At 39.2% G+C, this 20,279-nt stretch overlaps 2 protein-coding genes across 2 annotated transcripts in view; one reads left to right on the top strand and one right to left on the bottom strand.

The window, feature by feature from the left end:
* Positions 1-3,751: 3,751 nt before the first annotated feature.
* Positions 3,752-6,175, bottom strand: LOC114551132 (claudin-10). The gene is made up of 4 exons (XM_028572242.1): positions 5,582-6,175; positions 4,247-4,408; positions 3,983-4,064; positions 3,752-3,869 (listed from the first exon to the last, which is right to left on the bottom strand). The coding sequence occupies exons 1-4, from the start codon at positions 6,066-6,068 to the stop codon at positions 3,752-3,754; spliced, it is 849 nt and encodes a 282-aa protein (XP_028428043.1). The 5' UTR covers positions 6,069-6,175.
* Positions 6,176-11,341: 5,166 nt separating this feature from the next.
* The window catches only part of abcc4 (ATP binding cassette subfamily C member 4 (PEL blood group)), a 31,627-nt gene continuing 22,689 nt past the window's right edge, over positions 11,342-20,279 (top strand). Inside the window, exons 1-5 of the mRNA XM_028571865.1 lie at positions 11,342-11,593; positions 12,254-12,364; positions 16,543-16,663; positions 17,048-17,272; positions 17,701-17,790. Of these exons, the coding sequence (XP_028427666.1) occupies positions 11,523-11,593; positions 12,254-12,364; positions 16,543-16,663; positions 17,048-17,272; positions 17,701-17,790 (618 nt within the window). The 5' untranslated portion in view covers positions 11,342-11,522. The remainder of the gene's footprint in view (positions 11,594-12,253; positions 12,365-16,542; positions 16,664-17,047; positions 17,273-17,700; positions 17,791-20,279) is intronic.

Here is a 20,279-nt window from a genome sequence, read left to right as displayed (position 1 = left end):
TGCTGCGATGACCACTTTCCCATCGGAGATCAATGAATAGGTCAGTGGCTTCTAATGTTTTTTGCTACCCCCTTAATACAAAGCAGTATCTTTTTTTTTTTTTTTTTTTTTTTTTTACTATTTGGATGTAAAACTATACAATCCACATATTAGGCAATCACATTTTCTTCTTTTTTTCTTTCTCTTAAATTATTGTGAACAGTTCACTACACACTTGGATGTTACAGGCATGTGTTTGTACAAGTAGTGTCTTTCCTTTCTTTGTTTTGTAAAACTATACACTATTTCACAGGAAAAAAAAGGTGTAACAGATTACAGGCTAATCTGTGTAGCAGAATTTAGAATCTTTAGACATTCATGTCTCCCTCAAGATTAATTGTAATAACTTTGGTGGTACTTGGTGAACTTTACTTTTTTTTTTAGCTCCATTTCAATTTGTTCAATCATTTGGTTTGTGATCAATCACCTGCAAAACCAGTGACATTTCCATCAGCATCGGTTGTCCTTTGTGTTACGTGCTACTTGTCTTAAGTTACTATGCTTACCAAGAGACTGAACTGAGATGATGGACATATTATTCATTATACCTGCTAAACATCGGCATGTGCCTAAGTATAGCCTCACAGAGCTGCTAGCATGGCTGTAAAAAAGCAAAGATTAGATAATAATCTGAAATACAAACATAAATTGGTGTAACAAAATGCATATTTTTCTTTTTTACTACCTGGGTAATTATAATCTTATAACCCAGACCCTGAGGTTGGGAACCACTTGTCTAGGTTAGCTGCTCTTTAGGAGGAACACACAGTGAAGTTGAAGGATACTGCACACTTTCTATCGTTTTATTTTTGTTTAAGAACCTTAGAATACACTAAAGACATACCAGAGACAATTTAAACATTATTAGATGGATATCTAAGTATTTTTCAAATGATGCTTTAAGGATTTCTGATTATTCTCAGTATTTGCCATGAGATATTAACTTTAAATTAATTTTAATATATAACTATTGTGAGCAGTTACTGTAGATATTGTGAAATCATCATTTAGAAAGTATTAGCTAGAAGGAGTTTGATGCGTAACCTTTTTTAACATCCCTATATGTAATGCAGACAGACAATACAATACCACCATTATATCAGAGAGCATTCTGCAGAGCCCAGGACACCTGACACTTGTTTACGGACGTAAAGCGCCAGAAAGCACAGGACAACTGCTCTCTGCCAGCTGGGCCACAAGGTTTTGCGTAACATAGCCTGGGGTTCCTATTGATAATAATTCTTAGGTGGAGATGGATGGCTGATATGAGGGGATACCTCCGGTCGGGCCTCCTGCTCTGCATAGCCGTCTCTGGGGTCAGATGTGACCTAGTGACCTTTGGAAGTCAGATCAGTCTAGGCCAAGAAAATAACGAGAAAGGTCTTCATGTGATCCATCTTTCAGCTTGAGAAATCCTAAAAACTTTCAACTAAAGGTGTGCTCTATTTCCTTAAAGCAACAGGAGAAGATTAACTGGAATTACATCATAGCTATCCAAGTTTTAATAAGTAATCTATTTGTTTATTTTTTTAGATAACCATTAAAAATAATTTTTTGTTGCTTCTAAAACGACATGCTTTGAAAAGAGAATTGCTTTAAATGACTTTTGTGTAAAAGAAGAAATCATGTTTATAACCACTAATTTATTTCTTATTCATATATCATAAGACATAAAACACAAAAAGTGTACTGGCTATCTTCTAGTTTTAATGAAAAAAAAATATGCTCGATAATATTGATGTCCAATTGGCCTTTGACTCAAGAATTATAAAATAGAGATTTAATATCTCTCCAGTCTATGTGAGACAGGCAGGAAAGGCCAGCTTATTGAAGGTGACCGGAGAGTTTGAATGCCGTTTTGTGCCAAATCAAATTTCCTGCCCTAAAAGAAAAGCAAGATTATCTTTTACATAGGGTCATTGACAGAAATGTCCCAGAAAGGACCCGAATTTAAAGATGACTCTGGCCACAAATCAAGAGAACATGTAAACTGACAAACAGTTTACACTTTCCAACCATTATTTCCATGGAGATGAGGCACAGAAGTTTGTGAATGGAGTCATTTGCTTTTACTGGTGAAATAGTTTCTAGTGACCCCAAACTATTATAATAAATGTAACAACAAGATAGACTCCAATGTCACACATAGGCATTTCTTCCAAACTGCCTCGATGGCTCCCCTGGTCCGTTGTGAAGGTTGTTGCTTGTCTTTCTGTGCTTGTTGCGTGCTGTCTCAAATGATGCAGCTCCAGTGTAGGAGTATTCAGCTCTGCAAATAGAAAAAAAAGAGAAAGAAATGCAGCTCAAATACAACTTAAAATATTGTAGGGAAGCACCCTTTGGCATATGACGTACTGTAAATAGAATGAAGAATTGAGGAGACGAACAATTTTTAATTTTTTGCCATGCTAAAATCTCTGTAGATAATAAAACATGCTAAACAGTAAAAAAAAGGCACAAAATCTTGCTTTTTCTTTTTAATTCTCTCTTCCCTCATTTCTATTCCTTTTAGCTTTCTTGTTATAGCCTATACACAATATAACAAGAATAAAAGTCTACAGCCATGCTAGCAACTTTTAAAGCTGTACTTAGGCACAGCTAAGTCTGCATTCACACAGCCTGCGTCTGCCGTCAGACACTGTGGCAAAAACGCAGGTCTTTCCATTAATTTTGTATGGGTGTAGTGTGGGGCTGCAGCGGGGTTTGCCGCAGGGGACACACGCAACAAAACGCAGCATCTACTTGTGCGACATTGGGGGGTTAAAGAACACAACAGGATGTCACACAAATGGGCCGTTTGAGTGACACTCCCACACCGTCGCACAACCCTGTGGAAAATCGCCGGATTACTTATTTGGTCTGAATGGGCCTTAAATGACAGCCCCAGCATGCTAACATGCTCACAATGACAATGCTAACATGCTGATGTTTACCAGGCATAATGTTTACCATGTTGTTTACTATCTTAGTTTAGTGGGTTTGCATGCTAACATTTGCTAATTAGCACCAAACAAAGTACAGCTGAGGCTAAATGTCTTAGTGTTGCAGGTATTTGGACATATTGGACAAATTAAAACATTTACCACGCTGGTGTGGCTAGAAACAGATGTGTAGATGCTGATTTCAAAAGACTTCAGTAAAACAAAGAATGGATGGGATGTGATTTAAAGTATGGCTGCCACAACAAAGTGATCAGCCACCATATCCTGCTAAATATTTTGTCATACCTTCCCTCATTTCTATCCTTTTTTGCTTTCTGTTCATCCACTACATAAGGATATGCTAAGCAGGACTGACTGCTAACACAATGATGACCAAGGAATTCACCAAAAGAGAAAGTTATCCTTCTTTGCCTGATTCAACATTTCCCTATAGGTGCCCTTAGTCAAGGTGACTCTCACTTGGAAAAGGTAATTACTGGACTGTAACAAAGGAAACATTCAGCCGTCAACGGCCGCATTACTAATCAAAATGACAATCATACAATCTGCCCTGTAGGTTCAGCAATTATGAGACAAGATGTTGAGAGAGATTACTGGATATGTTTTACTGTAACCATCTCTCCATTGCAGTTAAAGTAATTGTTTTAATTGCCTGATTGAGTTTGCAACTCAGAGCAGTTTAGAGTGCGTCCAAATCAGATTTCCTCTAAGCCCTTGTTGCTGATGACAGATGTAGGATCACATTGTCAGCATCCAGCATGTTGGAAACATCAAGCAACTTGCCTGATACTGAAGCCTGTGGACAGTGAGAGGCAGAAGATAAGTCCGCCTAGGATACACAGCACAGATCCAGCCCAGCCGATGAACAGAGCTGCTCCCAGCTCAAACCTGAAGGGTTGAAGTGGGGGGAAGAGAATACATTTGTGACTGGACTTCCTTTCATCTGGATGTGGTTTTGATCTGCTGTCAAACAAATATTTCCTTTAATCCTGAATACTTACTTCTGGGCATAAAAGAAGGGGTCAAAGAAGTCAGTTGTGATCCTGTGAGCATATATGGAGCATGCAGTCATGCAGCAGAGGCCTGCGGAGAGAATTAAGAGGATTTCTACTTCAAATTCTGACTGAAATCAAAGCAGAAGAGCAGATAATGTAATTCAGTTGAACACTAATTTAGTCCAAAGTTGAGCAGCTTAAGCTTCAAGCTCAAATACTACATTCCCCATAAATGCAGACTCAGAGAAAGGTAAGCGGTATGGGTTGTACCACTGAGAATGAAGTGGAAGCCCGAGAGGACAGTCAGACGAGCCTTGGTGGTTTCCGAGCCTCCTATTTTTGTGCACTTCATTCCTACCAAGGCAAAGATGGCACCAAAGAAACCCAGACATACAGCAGCGATCATCAAACCCCGACACACCTGGATATAGCCTTTATGAGAGAGACAGAGAAGGGGTACTTTACACTACCAGAGTAATTTGGCATTTGACACACCTATTCACTTTGTTGCAGAGAGTAAGATGAGTAGATTGATTACACTCTCATTTCTGCAAGCTACTTGTGAAGCTACAGCCGGCGGCTGGTTAGCTTAGCTTAGCATAAAGACTGAAAACTGGAAACAGCTAGCCTGACTCTGTCCAAAGGTTACAAAGCTCTATAGGTAAATAAGTAACACATTTTCTTGTTTTGTTTAATCCGTACCAAAACAATGATTAAAAAGCACAAGCTAAGCTAAGCAAACAAAACTTAGCTGTAGTTTCATATTTAGCATACAGACATGAGAGTTTTATCGATTCTCATCTAACTCACGTATTTTCTAAATTGTCAAACAATTCTTATAAAAGCCGTAAGAGGTGAAATAATACAGTATTCCACTTACTTTAGCCATGGTTAGAGACTAGCAAAGGTTACAGTGGCTATATACAATATATTTATATAAACAGTGGATCACATGACTATTTGTATGTGAAAGTTGTCAAACCCACAGATAATTGAAAATCCTTTCAAAACTTGGTGAAAGGATGTAGAATGAGCCAAGGAAGCACCCATTAAATTTTGAAGCAAATCCGAATCACGGGGCGGATATGCAAATTATTTTTCACTTTCGTTAATATTGCGAGATAGGGCATGGCCGAGGTCTGCGCTTGCCAAGTGCCCTTCAAGTTTCAATAAATTTGAGCATATACAAGCAATCTCTTTCCTTTTAGTTACTGGCAAGTAATGGGAAGTGACACGTGACCTTTGTATGACTGTATGATTTTCTCAGATTGCTTTATTCGGACACATTAGGAGGCTGTATCAGTCCAGCTCAGCTTATTCACTTAAATTTGCCTCTAGTGGCCTTTACATTTAAATGTTTGTGGCCTGAAGGCAGATTCAGAAAAGGAAAAAACCAAGTTCAAAATGCATTTGTTCACAATAGCGGTCATTCATCCAAAAACAACAGGTGTTTTGGCCATCACCGCTTCGGTCAGATAGATAGTTGCAGATGCACAGTTCCTCAGAAACGCACGCAAAGATACATATATCTCTGCTGTCTGACGTCAGAAAGACAACATCATACACTGCTACAGCAACAACAACCCCAGTCACCTCGCAACTCACCATCCAGAGCCAGCATTGAAGGAAAGTCCTTGCAGTTGGACACACCAGTGGAATCTGTCACACATGTTTTCCATAGGTTAGACCAGAAGGTCGCGGTGGTGATGACCGTCCCGTCCACAGAGGACACCTTCCAGTAGTCTAGCCTCAGGGTGGACGACACCAGGATCCACCCCGAGATGGTCAGGACAAAGGCAACGATCTCGGTTGCCATGTTGCCCATTTTTCCTGTGGCTTGGAGGTCCTGACTGGGACAGGACAGAGATCTTTTCTTCAGAAGGGACCCAGAGAGGAGGTGGGAGGGTCGGCCCAGGACAGGTGCGTCAGCGTTGGCTGTTATGCAGAATTTTGCTACTCCTCCACCTGCCAAGCATCTACGCCTGAGAACCAATACTTTCAAGTGCATATCATTCACTGACACACAATCACGTGCTGTATATTGTGTTTGTGTGTGGTGGTGGGAGGGTTTGGGGGTGCACACGCCAGTCATCACTCCACACAGTGTGCATAGGGACTGCAAGGGGATCTGCAGGAGGAGGAAGTCTTTAATTGAAAGGATCTGAAAAGGAACACAAGATGAGGAACAGAGATATGAGATATGTGTATGGTGATTTGACTGAATGAATGAATTATGTTTTAAATTTTATGTTTTTTTTTATCATAATGCTGCACCAACTTTAAATCCTCATTATAACAGCAGCATTAAATAAAGCCACTAGCAGGGCAACTATAATTATAATATAATTCCATATTGGTTTTACAGCATTATGGCACCATCAAGTGGCAGAAAGGAGAGGATGCTTCAAGCTATCTGCAAGGGCATTTCCTTATTTCCCTGCTTCTAGTTAACTCTCATGTTGTCTTCCTGTCGACCTGACAACTTTTTGTTTTTCTGAGTCTACATTTTAAATGAAAAACCTTTTTGGTCAACTTTTTTGACACTTTTGTGGCTTTCCCCCAATGTTTTTGTCACTTTTTTTGAGCCTTTTGAAGTTTTTGTTTAAAACACCCAAATACAATGAACTGATTATTTATTTAACTTGTTAGTTAATATTTAATATTCTATCAGTGCCTGTAATTATAAACTATCTAGTACAGGACAGCTTAGCATTAGTGTGTTAGCATTGTGCCCTACAGTCTCACAGAGCTGCTAGCATGGCAGTAGACACTGATTGTTTCTTTTTCTCAGTAGCTTTTGGTCAAGTTATTCGTGCTACTAGGCTACCAATTGGAGTAGCAGAAGTGGACTTTTAAACAATTTATCCATTATGTTTAGCTATCTATTTCAACTTGTCTGCTTGTGTGCTAATTTGTTTTGATGCATTCTCAATTGCATTGTGTAATGTGAAAGAAGGAGTAACACATTTTTTTTAATCTTATAAGTGTAATGTAAAAGTAAAACACACCCTGGCATTATTTAAAACTATCCGGGGTTTTGCTGCTACAGCCTTACTGGATCTGGTAGGACCTGTAGCTGATAGCGGCTAATGTTAGCAAACCTTAGATAGAAATTGCTGTGTAACAGACGTTTTGCAGACTTTATGACTTGTCTCTTCTTGTGCTATGTTTTACCATTTAATATTGTCCTGCATTGTCACTTTTGACCACAAAGAAATAAAACGTTTTCTGATGTTTTAACGGTGGTTACGTTCTAAAGAAGAAATAAACACACTTAGCGAGGTGCCTCATTGCCAGTTTTTGTGTGAATGCCGCAAAAACGCAGAAACAGACGGAGACAGAAACAGCAATGTAACCTGGTTGTTACGTTTTTATAGAGTGGCCCTCACACCTGCAAGATGTTACTGGCAGGGGGTTCCACACCCACGAAAGGCTGACGCCCAGAAACGTATATATCAATATTTCGCTCTGAAATGTAGTGAGGTAGAAGTATAAAATACTGTAGCATAAAATGGAAACATTTAAGTAAAGTAGCTCAGAAGGGTATACTTTAAGTCCAGTACTTGACTAAATGTGTTTAGTTAGATTTCACTTCTGCTTATTTGTGTCTATTTTCCTTCTCTTTTTTGAACTAAATCCTAATTGCAATTTTTTTTAAATGAGTTGAGCTGCTCTATTTTCCACATACCACATTAGTAATATATGGTCTTACGCTTTCATATCTGTTTATAAAAATCTTCACCCCCCCTCTCATACACACCTTTTTTTACAGTTTATGTTTGTGTTCTCTGTGAATTTAATCTATTTATATCCATGTTGTTTTTATATTCTGTTCTGTGTCTTAAGAGCACACTGTGTGACTCAGTTGAAATGTTACTGTAGTAGGATGACATGATTCGATATAATACTATAACTGTCATTAACAGTAAGATGAGCAGAAACAAACCAGAGAAGCCAAAGTTAAAAAGAAAATACCCCCGTGGGCTTAATTACTGTACTGTGTAGAATGACAACATTTAGTGGCTTCCCGTCTGTCCTGTGTCAGCTCCCTAAGGGCTGCTAAGCAAGCAGCAAGCTTTAAATGGGGATGCAAAGAGTGACAGGAATGTGGGTCAGAGGAAAAACATAATGGAGTAGGTAAATCAAAAAGTAATTGAAAGGCAGTCATAAACTTACAAGTAAAAATATAACACGTTGAGAAATGTGAAAGCAAGCCAGGTACTAATTCAGTAAATGTCTAATCTTGTAGGCCTACTGACAAACTTTTTTCAGTGTTGTGGGTCACCCTCTTTTATTACAGAGCTTTTTCAAACAATGATTAGATGTTAATCTCTGTTATAGAAAAGGATTGGGTTTCCAGAGTGGCAGCCCCCATTGATCCTGATCATACAGTAGTTTCTGGGGTCATAAAACGGACAGTTACAGTGTTCTCATCCGCATTCCATGAAAAACAAACCCAGGTGTTCTGTTGTCGGTAAATGACAGTGAGAAGGTGATGAGAACATTGTTACGTAACTCTCTAGATATTTGAAGCTGTGATGGGTTTCCATGTTCGCTGTTGCTAAGCAGTCTCAGAGGGCACTCTTATCCTGTAAATCTGCTAATGCAAGGGGAGCTGCTTGAACAGGTTGTTTGTTATCTGTGTTAACCTGTTGATAACATCCCAATGAGACCACAAATATGATAAGATGATGATCTACCTTTCCAGTGGCTGGGAAATCACTAATTGTTAATGCAAGACATCAACAGATATAAAATCATGAATGAAGTTTCTAGTACAATCATACATATCCACAGAATGAATGAACGATAATAACTTGGTAACGTTTAATCTAGCGCCATTATCAGGTCAAAATTTTGATTTCTCTAATTATTTGGTTGATGTTAACATGCATGCAGGAACATGCTAAACTAAGATGTTGAAAATAGTAAATATTGTGCCTGCTAAATATCTGTATTTTAGCATTGTCATTGTGACCATGATAGTTTGCTGATGTTAACATTTAGCTTGAGAGCCCCTGTGCCAAATTACAGCTTTAGAGAGTTGTTAGCATGGTTTTAGCTTTGGTCAAGTTTAATGGAGTGGAAGAAAGGTGGACATTTCAACAAGTTATCTATTACATTTCGTTAAGCACATTGTCTTTTCTCACTTTCTTCACTGTAAGACTATGGCTTCTTGGCCTCATTTCACCTCCGTTGTATGTCTTTTATTTGTTTTATGCTGTTTGTAAAAGAAGAATTGGCCCTGTCATGTTGGACCGGTTGATATTTTACATACTGTTTTGCATATACGTTTCCTGATGAAGACGGTTTAATTGAATTACTGTTTTCACAAGGTAATTATGACAGTTTATTCCATCTGAATCAAAACAATAAGACACGCTGCATACATCTTGTAAACTTTGATTAAAATGAAATAAAGTGAGCACTTCTTCCTTTGAAGGGAGAAAAGAACCTGGGAATATGTGAGGAAGAAAATAGGCCTATCACACCACTGGGAAAGAGTGTTGATCCCCTGCAGATGAATGTTATTGGACTGAGTTCAGCTGCTTGTAATAATCTCCTGCTGGCTTTTCTCTTCCAGCCCTTACCCCAGTCTGTGCTTGCTAAACATTAATAGGAGGATAACGTGCGCGGTGTGAGGGCCAGGGACACACCAGTCTGTTATCATTAGATTGTCGGTGTCAGGATAATAGTTTACCTTGTAAATGGATTTCCTTGTGACTGAAAATTTCTTTGAACATTGTAATAGGAAAAGGAGGGTAAAGGGAGTTTAGTACCGAGGGAAGAGGAGGGAGGGGTTCTCTACTCTCTCCCAGCCAGGTCTTTTATTTCAGTGCAGGAAACACCTGCAGTGTCTCAAAGGGCATCTGTCATCCATAGCCGGTTCTTTATTTATAGGATATCCTCCATGTGTGTACATAACGTATCTCTGTATGTTTGTATAAGGGAACACAAAAACAGTGAGAAACAGAGAGCAATCAAACAAAAATCTTAAAAGGGGAAATGGTATACAGTTATTACCGCATGGCCAGAGATTTTGCCGAGTCATTCTGATAAAATTGCCACAGGCCACACCCCCAACTGGAAGTTTACTTGGACACCTTTGAACTGTTTAGTAGTACTGAACATTTGAAGTGCAAAACTGTGACAGCATAACAGCACATTTCTGAATGGCACTGGTGACTTTACAGTATACCTAGTAAAATAAAATGTTTTAGTTTCATAAATAATTTTAATTTTTAGTACATTTTTTTTATAGTTATAACCTATATATAGACCCTATTCGTCCAATTAACATAAATTAAGAATATGTCAAGAACAATTATATCCACAAAGTACACAAGGAACAGATTGTGTGAAATTTAATAAAGAGCTTAATGACCCCATGGAATAGTATAAACACTTTCAAGAGTAAAATAGAAAACGTATATAAAAAGATTTATCGTAGACGAATATCATAGCCAAATATGTTGAATAAAAACATCTACAAAGAATGTTATGAAGACCAATAGCAAGTAAAATGTAATTATTATAAGAGCCATGTTATCCCATTAAATAGTGAGAACACTTATAAGAGTGTATAGACAAAATATAGAAACAAATATCGTAAAAATATCATAGAGAAATACAACAATGTAATAAAGACACATAGTATATAAATTGAAAACAAGAAAAAAAAATCAATGAAGACTATATGGCAATGTCAACTGGCTTGTATCATTCAAGGAAGCCTAGTAAAGTATTAGTAGACAAAATTTCAAACCTAAATTACAAGAATAACCAAATCTATACTATACATACATATAGACAATAGGAATAGATCCGATATGCCTCCCTCTGTAATAGAGATCTGTCCATATCACCCCTTTTTTAAGGGCATATACCCTTACATTTAAGGAAAGAGACCTCTCATGGCCTATAACTGATACTGTAAGTCTACCAATAAGTCCTAGGAATGTGGACTTAGTGGCCCTATGTTCATTTTTAAACAACTATAAAAACTCATGTTCTCCCTACTTGCGGAACAGTCCTTTCATGTTTTGTTCCATATGAAGGACTTTTAGAAATAGTTTACATCTATATCTTCACAAGGCTTCCCCATGATTGCGTAAATTGTGACTGTTATTGTGTAACTCATACATTCATGTTTTTACCCAATATCGACAGCAAATCCAGCTGTCTTATTTTTTCCCCAAAAAATCTAAGTAAATATTAAACTTTAATTCGTTTATGTTGAATACACAGCCAACTGTATGCGCTGTCAATATTTTTAAGCCAATCGTGTGAACGCAGAGCAAGAAACCAATTGCGTGCGACGGCAATTGTTTTCAGCCAATCAAAAGTCTCCGGGACGGAGCCATTTACAGTGCCTTTTTTTAATGTCTTTCTTTTAGTGCTACAGGCTAGCACCTAAGACACGTTGTGGCTGCCGACAGCTACAGTATGTGATTCGAGTGTAAACCGAAGCTACGCAAATAGCCTGGAGCAGCGTTTTCGAAGTGGAGAAAGTTGAAAGGAAACTACCACGGGAGTGTGGGTTATCATGGAAAAAGTGAACAGAGATAAGACTAACCCGGCAGCGACAGCGAGCATTTTGTCCAAGATATTTTTCTGGTAAGCCTCGGATGTTAACCGCTGTTAGCTACCCTTAGCGGGGCATTTAAAAATGTTTTCAACGCACCGCGTGACAATATTCATATCTGACGTGTTTCTTGTCATAAACGTATAACTAGGTCACTTTTAACTTAAAGCCAAACCGAAACGAGAAGTGTTGCTCTTGATCGTTAAAGTAAAATGTGACTGCGTTTACCATGCTTTTACGTTTGATGGAAAGAAAGTTGTTTCACTTAAATATTTGAGAGTTGGTCAGAAACACCCCCTGATGTACTTCCTTGCTTGTTTATGCAATGATGGTTTCCTGTTAATCATCTGTTTTTCTCAACGTTAGGCTCCTCAAGTAAGTCTAATGGGAAAGTTGTTCAATCATGTGTCACTTCCAACTGTCTATCAAAGACACCGAAAACAGTGGTTGCTTTTGGCACCCTGTAACCGTGATTAAACCCGTTTACCGTTTTATTTTTGACCCCCACAGCAGATCATGGAGTATCGGTTCACCATACTTTTAAGAGCTTACAGTGACACCATTTGCTCACATCAATGCATCTGACAAGTGCATTTTATGCCCATTTATGCTCTAACACAACTATGTAGAATGGATCATCCGAATACAATCATGAATGATACGCTGTGCTCTCCTCTGATTATTTCTGTCAGGTGGCTCAATCCTTTGTTTCGCATTGGACGCAAACGCAAGCTGGAGGAAGATGACATGTACGAAGTGCTCACAGAGGACAGGTCGGACAAACTGGGACAAGATCTGCAGAGGTATATAGCGAGACCTTCAAAATCATCTCCCAGCATGTGAATAACTACCACAATACGCTATCGCAAGTAGTGTTTACAAATTAATAGCTGCACAAGATTCACATCACAGATATCTAACAAAACAGAATTACATTTTCAATTGCCGTTTAGTTGCCCCAATTCACGTATCAACAATTTAAAAAGTCCAAAACATGAATTCCATTTATCTTAAATTTAAGGTACTGCCACTTTAGGTTTGACTGCTCACAGTCGAAAGAAAGCATCATTCATTGAGACGTAACATATCTAAATGAGTGTTTCTGATATCTACAAGTATGATGTTATAAGTCAAAATGCAGTTGTAGATCTCGAAGTGCAGCTATGACGACTCAAATTCAAATGAGAGAAAACTCCAGTTCATGTTCAAATGTATTGCCATGTGTAATAATAAAAGTACAATAAAATGCTTGTGCTCAGTAGGAATCTGTGAGAACTACTTGTGGAAGTTCAGTCAAGTCAACAGCTGGTCAAAAGACTTTTAAATCACATGGGAGAGATGTGCGTATAATTTGAAAGTAGTTTTGACCCAACAGATCCTTCTGACACACAAGCATGCATTTTTAAAAATCTTGAATTATCAGTCTGACAAAAAAAGCTGTTGCTGTAGATCTTAAATCCAACGTCAGAGGAGAGCAGTGCTCTAAGATTAAACAGACTGTCGTCTTGTATGTATCAGGAAACAAAAGATGTATTATTATCAGTGGATCTCTTGGAATAGCTGTCGATAGCACGAGGTGCACCTTCACCGCAATTTCCATGATTATGAATTCCTTTCAATTCACAGCACATCCTTGCTGTTGTTGGCAGAACAGCCACTTTCATCACTTAAAACCAAATTGACCAACACATTTCTAAAGCAAGGGATCACCTCAAATATATTTGATATTATATACCTGAAGATATCAGTTTTGATAAATCAAAACAGAATTGCAGATATCTGTAATCATAATTTGGTATATGTGCAGTGACTGACTGGGATCAAAAAACGCCCCTGGCGTTTGCAACACACCGGCCCTATTTTTGTCAATAACCTAGCTTGGAAATGAGTAACTACCTTCCGAGTGAATCTTTCCATGCACCTCACCACAGTACAGTCTTGAATATCTGTGTATAACCAAAGACAAATTATCAGTAGTGGCCCATAGAGGTCCATAGGGGTGCAGCCCTTCTGTTTGCCCAAATTCGCCCAAATTCCCAAATTCCAGATGGCCAGTCCGTCATGTGACAAGCTGCATTATGGAAAATTGGAATGGAAAAATAGATACAAAGCACTTTCAAACTAGTCCTAGTAAGAATTTTCCCCAAAAAACGTACTTTAAGCTGATAAATGTGAAACATAAAATACTGCAACAGAGTAAAAACATCATATTTATGGGGCCGGGTGGGGGGGCATTCTTAGACAGTGTCTTCATTTAAGATCCTAGTGGCCTGAGGGTAGAAGCTCCTCCTGAGCCTCTCAGTGCTGGCCGGGTGTCTCCATGTTCCCCTTCAGGACACTCATTGATGCAGGAGTAGAAATTGCTCAGTATTTGAAAGGGATATGTGGAATTTCCTCAGGCGTCTGAGGTGAAACAGTCTCTGCCTTCTCTTTCTCACCACTGAGTCAGTATGCAGCGGCCCAGGTCAGACCCTCTGTGATGTTCTGCTCACCAAGGTACTTGAAGCTGTCCACCCTCTCCACCAAGGCCCCGTTCATATTGAGGAGGGCCTGGTTCCTTCCTTGCTTTTTCCCCAAAGTCCGCTATTAGCTCTTTAGTCTTGCTGACATCCATGAGTAGGTTGTTGTCCTCACACCAGCTGTTCAGGTCCTCTACTTCTTTCACGTAGGTCTTTTCATGAAAGAGAACTAGAATCGTTTGAAGCCGTTTACATGGATGTTTTATTTGCCTTTTATCATAGAGCAGCTGGAGAGTGACAGGAAAGTTGGCTGGAGAGATAGGGGATGACACGCAGCAAAGGGCCTCCAGGTCAGATTTGAACCCGGGCCGCTGAGCTAGAGGTCTCCCCAGTTAACACTTTTACACAATAAACGGACCTTTAAAAGAAATGTGTAAGCCTAGAGGCTGTGTTCATGCTGACTTGTGCCCTAGTTGTCGGTTTTGGTCAAGCACGGTCCTTTTGGCTAAATATCTTAAATCAGTATTTCTGAGTGTTAACACATAATGACTGTAGATGTCTAAAATATAATGGGCGGTGTAGACCAATGGTCCCCAAATCTTTTTGGCTAGCGGCTTCTTATAACGAAGCTTTGCTACTCGCACATCCTCGTGTGTGGTTGCATATGTCAATTAGTTGTGACAAAATGAAAATAAATTATTTTTGAATTGCTTTTGTGATTTGAAAATTGTGTTCTATTATGTTGCGGTCAGATTTAATTTGATCTAGCCCTAGCAGGTGGTTGCAATAATGACCCTAGTCGACTGTCAAGTCAAACCTTTCCAACATTATCAAGAGGCTGCAAAACACAGTTTCAGGTTGTAATGTTTAACTTTACAAATGATGGACAGCTGGAAGACACCAGGTTAATAATTAAATTTATAAATGTAACTGTTTTGTAAAGCCTACAACATGTGCAGTAGGGCTGCAACTAATGATTATTTTCTTGATTAATTGATTAGTTGTTTGGTCTATAAAATGTCAGAAAATGCAACAACAGAAAAGTCGATCAGTGTTTTCCAAAGCCCAAGATGACGTTTTCGTCCTCAAATGTCTTGTTTTGTCCATAGCTAAAAGATATTCAGTTAGTTTACTGTCACAGAGGAGTGAAGAAACTAGAAAATATTCACATTTAAGAAGCTGGAATCAGAGAATTTTGACTTTTTAAAAACCAATCCATCAATTATCAAAATAGCTGTTGTTTGATTTAATAGTTAGCCTAACTTATGGATTGATCTTTGCAACTCTAATGTGCAGGCTGCTTACAGTAACAAACGGTGGAGTTTAGGTCTAGCTTCCAAACACAAACTTCCACACCAGACACACTCCTCTTCCAGACATAAACCAAAGTAAACTCCAAGGCTGCCAAAGACGCACTGGTTGTGCTGCTTGTTGGTCTCTTTTTTTTTTTTTTTTTTTAGTCTAGAAATGTGGACTACACAGTACCCAGTTTTTAAAAACACTTTTTACAAGCAACACATTTTAGAAAAAAGTCTTTACTGCCTGTTATAATGAAGTTATGTCTGCACTGTTGTACCTGTCCTATGATTCTCCTTGTGACTCGCCTTGTAAAGCGGATTTTACGAGCCATATCTGCAAAGCTTAAAACATTACACTGATGTGATGTAACGTTAATTTAGGAAATCTTTTTTTTTTTTTTTTTTTTTTATAAGAAACTGGATGTGCTTGGATGCAAAAGAAACAATATTCACCTGTTTGAACAGCCCTGGATATCAGGGCACTGCCTCACACATTCCTGCTGTAGGGAAACTAGACTGGGTTAAAACCTGTATGTGGCTGGACTGTGGATGGTCTGTGTGCTAAATTGTGGCCAGATTGTTGCAGGTATAGAGATACAGTGGTAGTGTCCAGCCTGTGATTCCCTGGATACAAAATGTTCATTTTCTGTAGTCGTCCCAGTCATTTTTGTTCCTAAGGTTATGAAGTAGCGTATCACATGACGTGGTTAAGCTATGTTTGAGACAAATACTGATACACCAAATACTGAAACAATAATTATCCTGTAAACAATTTGAATCTGGTGGCAAAATATCACTTACACAAAGGTAGATCTCCTGTTTTATTGAAGCATTTTAAAATAAATTTGCAAAATAATTGTAGTTTTAAGTTATCCCCTTTCTCACACTTTTACAAGACACTTATATAAGACAGTTATCCTTTTTTTTTTAAATAACTTATTTTTATTATTTTTACTTCACCACTGCAACCAGCAGCCCTTCTCCCGTCATGTTGCTTTTTCATGTCAGTGGACTAATTGGCCTAATCTTCACAGGCCTTAAGTCTGTGGTGAAAACGTTCCAAGAAGTAAAAAGTCCCTGGAACTTTGGCTCACCTCTTTTTGATTATGCAAAAATGATTTCTGCCTCCCATACGAGTCATGACTCATCTCAATGCAAGGCTCGTCTTCTTATTACACAATGAAAAAAAACATCAAATAACAACATGGCATCTTCATATGGCAGATGCTGGGATCATCAGCTTCAGATGGCTACCAAAGAGCTGCGGACACCTAGCCTTGCCAACGGCATCATTAAGTGCTACTGGAAACCATATGGACTGCTGGGACTCTTTACCCTCATTGAAGTAAGTGTTTTAGGCTTTGGGAATTAGGTGAGAAGGGTGTATAATCTTTGGCTCTCAAGTGGATTTAGATGTGATCTTTTTGTTAAAGCAATCTAAATCAAATTGTACAGGCTTTAAAAAACAGACCAGATATAAAACTACATGTTCGTATGTTCAGCAGTAATTATATTGGTTTGTCTGCTGCAAATGTAACCCAAAACAAATGTAACAAATATTAAAATGTGTTGATTACACACAGGAGATCTGTTCTCGGCTTAACAGCCAAAGCACTGCGCCGTTCACCAGATTTTGATCAGAACATGCTGTTAAATTGTTAATTTCAGACCCTTGTAAATCATTCTGTCGGGGTGCTCACCCTTCTTCATCTCCTTCCCTGCATATCAGGAGGTCATCAAAGTGATCCAGCCGGTCATCTTGGGGAAGATGATTCAATACTTTGAGAATTATAATCCAGATAACATGACCGCTCTGTACGAGACTCTGGGCTATGCAGCTGGCTTGTCTATGTGCACCATCTGCCTGGCCTTGACCCATCACCTCTACTTCTTCCACGTCCAGAGGACGGGCATGAAGATCAGAGTGGCCATGTGTCACATGATCTACAAAAAGGTCAGTGGGCGTTTTAGGCCTTTTTATTTGAGAGGACAGCTTAGACATGAAAGGGGGGAGAGAGAGGGGGAATGACATGCAGCAAAGGCCCACAAGTCAGAATTGAAGCCACGGCCGCTGCAGCGAGGACTGAGCCTCTGACCATGTCATTATTCAATCATTATTTATTGAGCCTCAATTAATGTCATTAATGATAACCTTTGAATGAGTTTGTTGAACAGAAAAAAGCCCTGAAACAACATTTTATACCTCTGCCCCTTGTCCATACCATGTACAAGACTACTTGACTTGAAAAAAATAAAATGTGATCATTTGTAGATCTGTGTAGCATTTAGCACCGGTGGAATGGACAGTGTTTGTAATATTTTGAAATGTAAGTGTTTGCAATTGATGCTCCTTCACTGATGACGATTCCTGTCTTTTTCTAGGCTCTGCGTCTCAGCAGTTCAGCCATGGGAAAAACCACCACAGGCCAGATTGTCAACCTCCTGTCCAATGATGTCAACAAGTTTGATGATGTACGTGAAATTTAAGGCTTTTAGAGAGGAAAAAGCAGAAGAACTGCTATTTTTGCTGCAAGGTTAACACTGGCCAACAATTTTAGATACGTTCTTGGCCCTCCGTGTAACCTGTTCTCCAGGATCTACTGTATAACCGCTCCTCACCTCCACTGCTACCTTTCTAGCACTGTAGACGAGAGGTTTGTACGATGGTTTGCAAGATGCGTCTCTCTTCTTAACGAGTCTGATACTTACATTTACTTAAAGGGAGACTTTGCAGATTTTCAACCAGCAGCAAAACTACACATGATGATGCGAAGTGACGTGTTTTTTTTGCATTCAACTAAATAGCCTGACATCGTCTGATCAAATCACAAATGCTTATTAGTTGTCACTTGAAACACCTTATTTCTCACAAATATCCACATAGTTGTTCAACTAGTTGTGTCAGGGGCATAGCACAAAATTCTGGGCCCTGTAGAAAGGCATTTTCTATGGGCCCCTCCTCGCATCCACAGCTATTCATTCTAGCATCTTTTTGGGCCCTCCTCACATGAGGGCCCTGGGTACTCAGTCCCCTTTTTTCCCCCCAGTCCGACACCCCTGGGTTGTGTAGCAACACATTATGTAATAACAATGCATTATATAATAAAAAGTCAAAATGTATTACATTTTCTCTTCATTAAAGCTAGTAGCCAAGAAGGACATTAAGGATTAAAAAAAACATGACTGACTCTTCAGAAGAGGTAATTATCTTCACTCAAGTTACCGGATGCCACAATCTTCTGAACATAGCCATACTGAGACATAAAAGAGAGTTGTGTGGAGCTGATAGTCTTAATTAGCTTTGTAGCAACTCATTTGGCAATGGCTTGAATGTAACGGACGTTCGATAATATCAAAAAGTTACGCACTAAAGTTTTAAGTAATAACGCCCACATTATGTAATAATCTACTGCTGGACTAAACACAGAATGGATCAGACTTGTTTCATTTTAGCTGATACCGAAGCATTAAAATATGTTCAACTCGGCCCCAATGCTGACCTCCAACACCTCTCGCAAAAACACTAAGAGGCTGCAACTTCAGCTTTCTTTTGATAATGCACTCCTAGGGAGTGTTTGACTGCATTTACCTCAGCATTCTAGTGAGACATCGGCTGTATTAACAGTATCTTCACCTCTACCTGCTGCTGCATCCTTCACTTTCTCTGTGGCCCATGACCAAATCATTTTAGATATCCTATCACCTGGGTGACCAATATTCTACATAGCCGAAAAACTGGATCAACAAAAGGGAATGTAGTCTGGTGAGAAATGTATGTTCGACCTAATTTTGCAAGTCACCACTTAAGAAGCATACGAGTTCTGGCATGATTATAGCTGCAGGGTAAATTGGTTTAATGGGTTTAACATACTTTCATATGTGTGTGGAACACAGTATCTCACGACAGCGCTGTCTCGACTGTATTCACCCAGAGAAACACAAATATCTCCTAGCATGAGGCTCGGCCTTGATTATGCTCTGAGGCTTTTGGCACCAAACCCACTTTGTCTCACTAGAGCAGGGGTGTCAAACTCAAATACACAGTGGGCTGAGATTAAAAAATTGCTATAAGTCAAGGGCCGGACGGGTTCAACGTTTATTGAAACAACCTTATTATTATGAACCTGAAACCAACAAGGCCTATATTATTGCCTATAAAACAACATTAATTAAGAAATAAAAGAAATAAAATAATAAATAAATAAAATCAGTTTCACTAATTCACTGAAATGCTCACTGGTCTGAGCCAGATGCTTGGTGTCTCATCTTGGATACAAGTTCATCATTGTCTGGGGTGAGGCTCTGAGCTGAGGAAATCCTAAGGATTGAGTGAAGGTGTTCATCAGTAAGACGACTCCTGTGTGAAGTTTTGTTTATCTTCATCAAAGAGAAGAGTTGTTCACACAAGTATGTGCTGCCAAACATAGAGAGCGTTTTAGCAGCCTGGGAGCGCATCTGGGGCATTGTATCGGGGATGAAATGTGGAAACTCTGCAACGCCCACAGACTTATATTTTGCCTTCAGTGTGTCACTACATTGGAGCTCAATCAGCTCCATTTGGAGGTTTGATGGTGCGCTTTCCACGTCTGATGTAAATGGATTACTGAGCAGTTCAAACCTGCTTTTTCGGGCTTCAAAATCGGCAAATCGCCGTGTGAAGTCAGCACCAAGTATGCCGAGTTTTTCAGCAACTGTGCAGTTGGGAAAACTGCGGCAGCGACCTGCTCTTTCATTGTTTGGCAGTGCGGAAAATGGCTCAAGTTTTCCTGCAGCATCTGCGTCTCCCACAGGCGCAGCTTGGTTTTAAAAGCCCTCACTGTAGCGTACATGTCAGTGATGACACGGCCCCGCCCCTGAAGCTGCAGGTTGAGCGCATTCAGGTGGCTCGTGATGTCACACAGAAACGCCACTTCACACAGAAACTTTTTATTTCCGAGTTCTGTTGTCTTTCCCTTTGCTTT

The sequence above is a fragment of the Perca flavescens genome, chromosome 24 (assembly GCF_004354835.1).
Source record: "Perca flavescens isolate YP-PL-M2 chromosome 24, PFLA_1.0, whole genome shotgun sequence".
NCBI lineage: Eukaryota > Metazoa > Chordata > Actinopteri > Perciformes > Percidae > Perca > Perca flavescens.
Note: the sequence above shows the minus strand (reverse complement) of the source record. Positions and strands in the feature narration are given on the sequence as shown.

What these genes read in the sequence shown, in the direction of transcription:
- LOC114551132 (XM_028572242.1), bottom strand. Translation starts at nt 6,068, where the DNA reads ATGACTGGCGTGTGCACCCCCAAACCCTCCCACCACCACACACAAACA. An exon ending in CTTCCACTTCATTCTCAGTG is followed by an intron (nt 4,065 to 4,246) that starts GTACAACCCATA and finishes TTCTCTCCGCAG; the next exon opens with GCCTCTGCTGCATGACTGCA. An exon ending in CCCTTCTTTTATGCCCAGAA is followed by an intron (nt 3,870 to 3,982) that starts GTAAGTATTCAG and finishes TCAACCCTTCAG; the next exon opens with GTTTGAGCTGGGAGCAGCTC.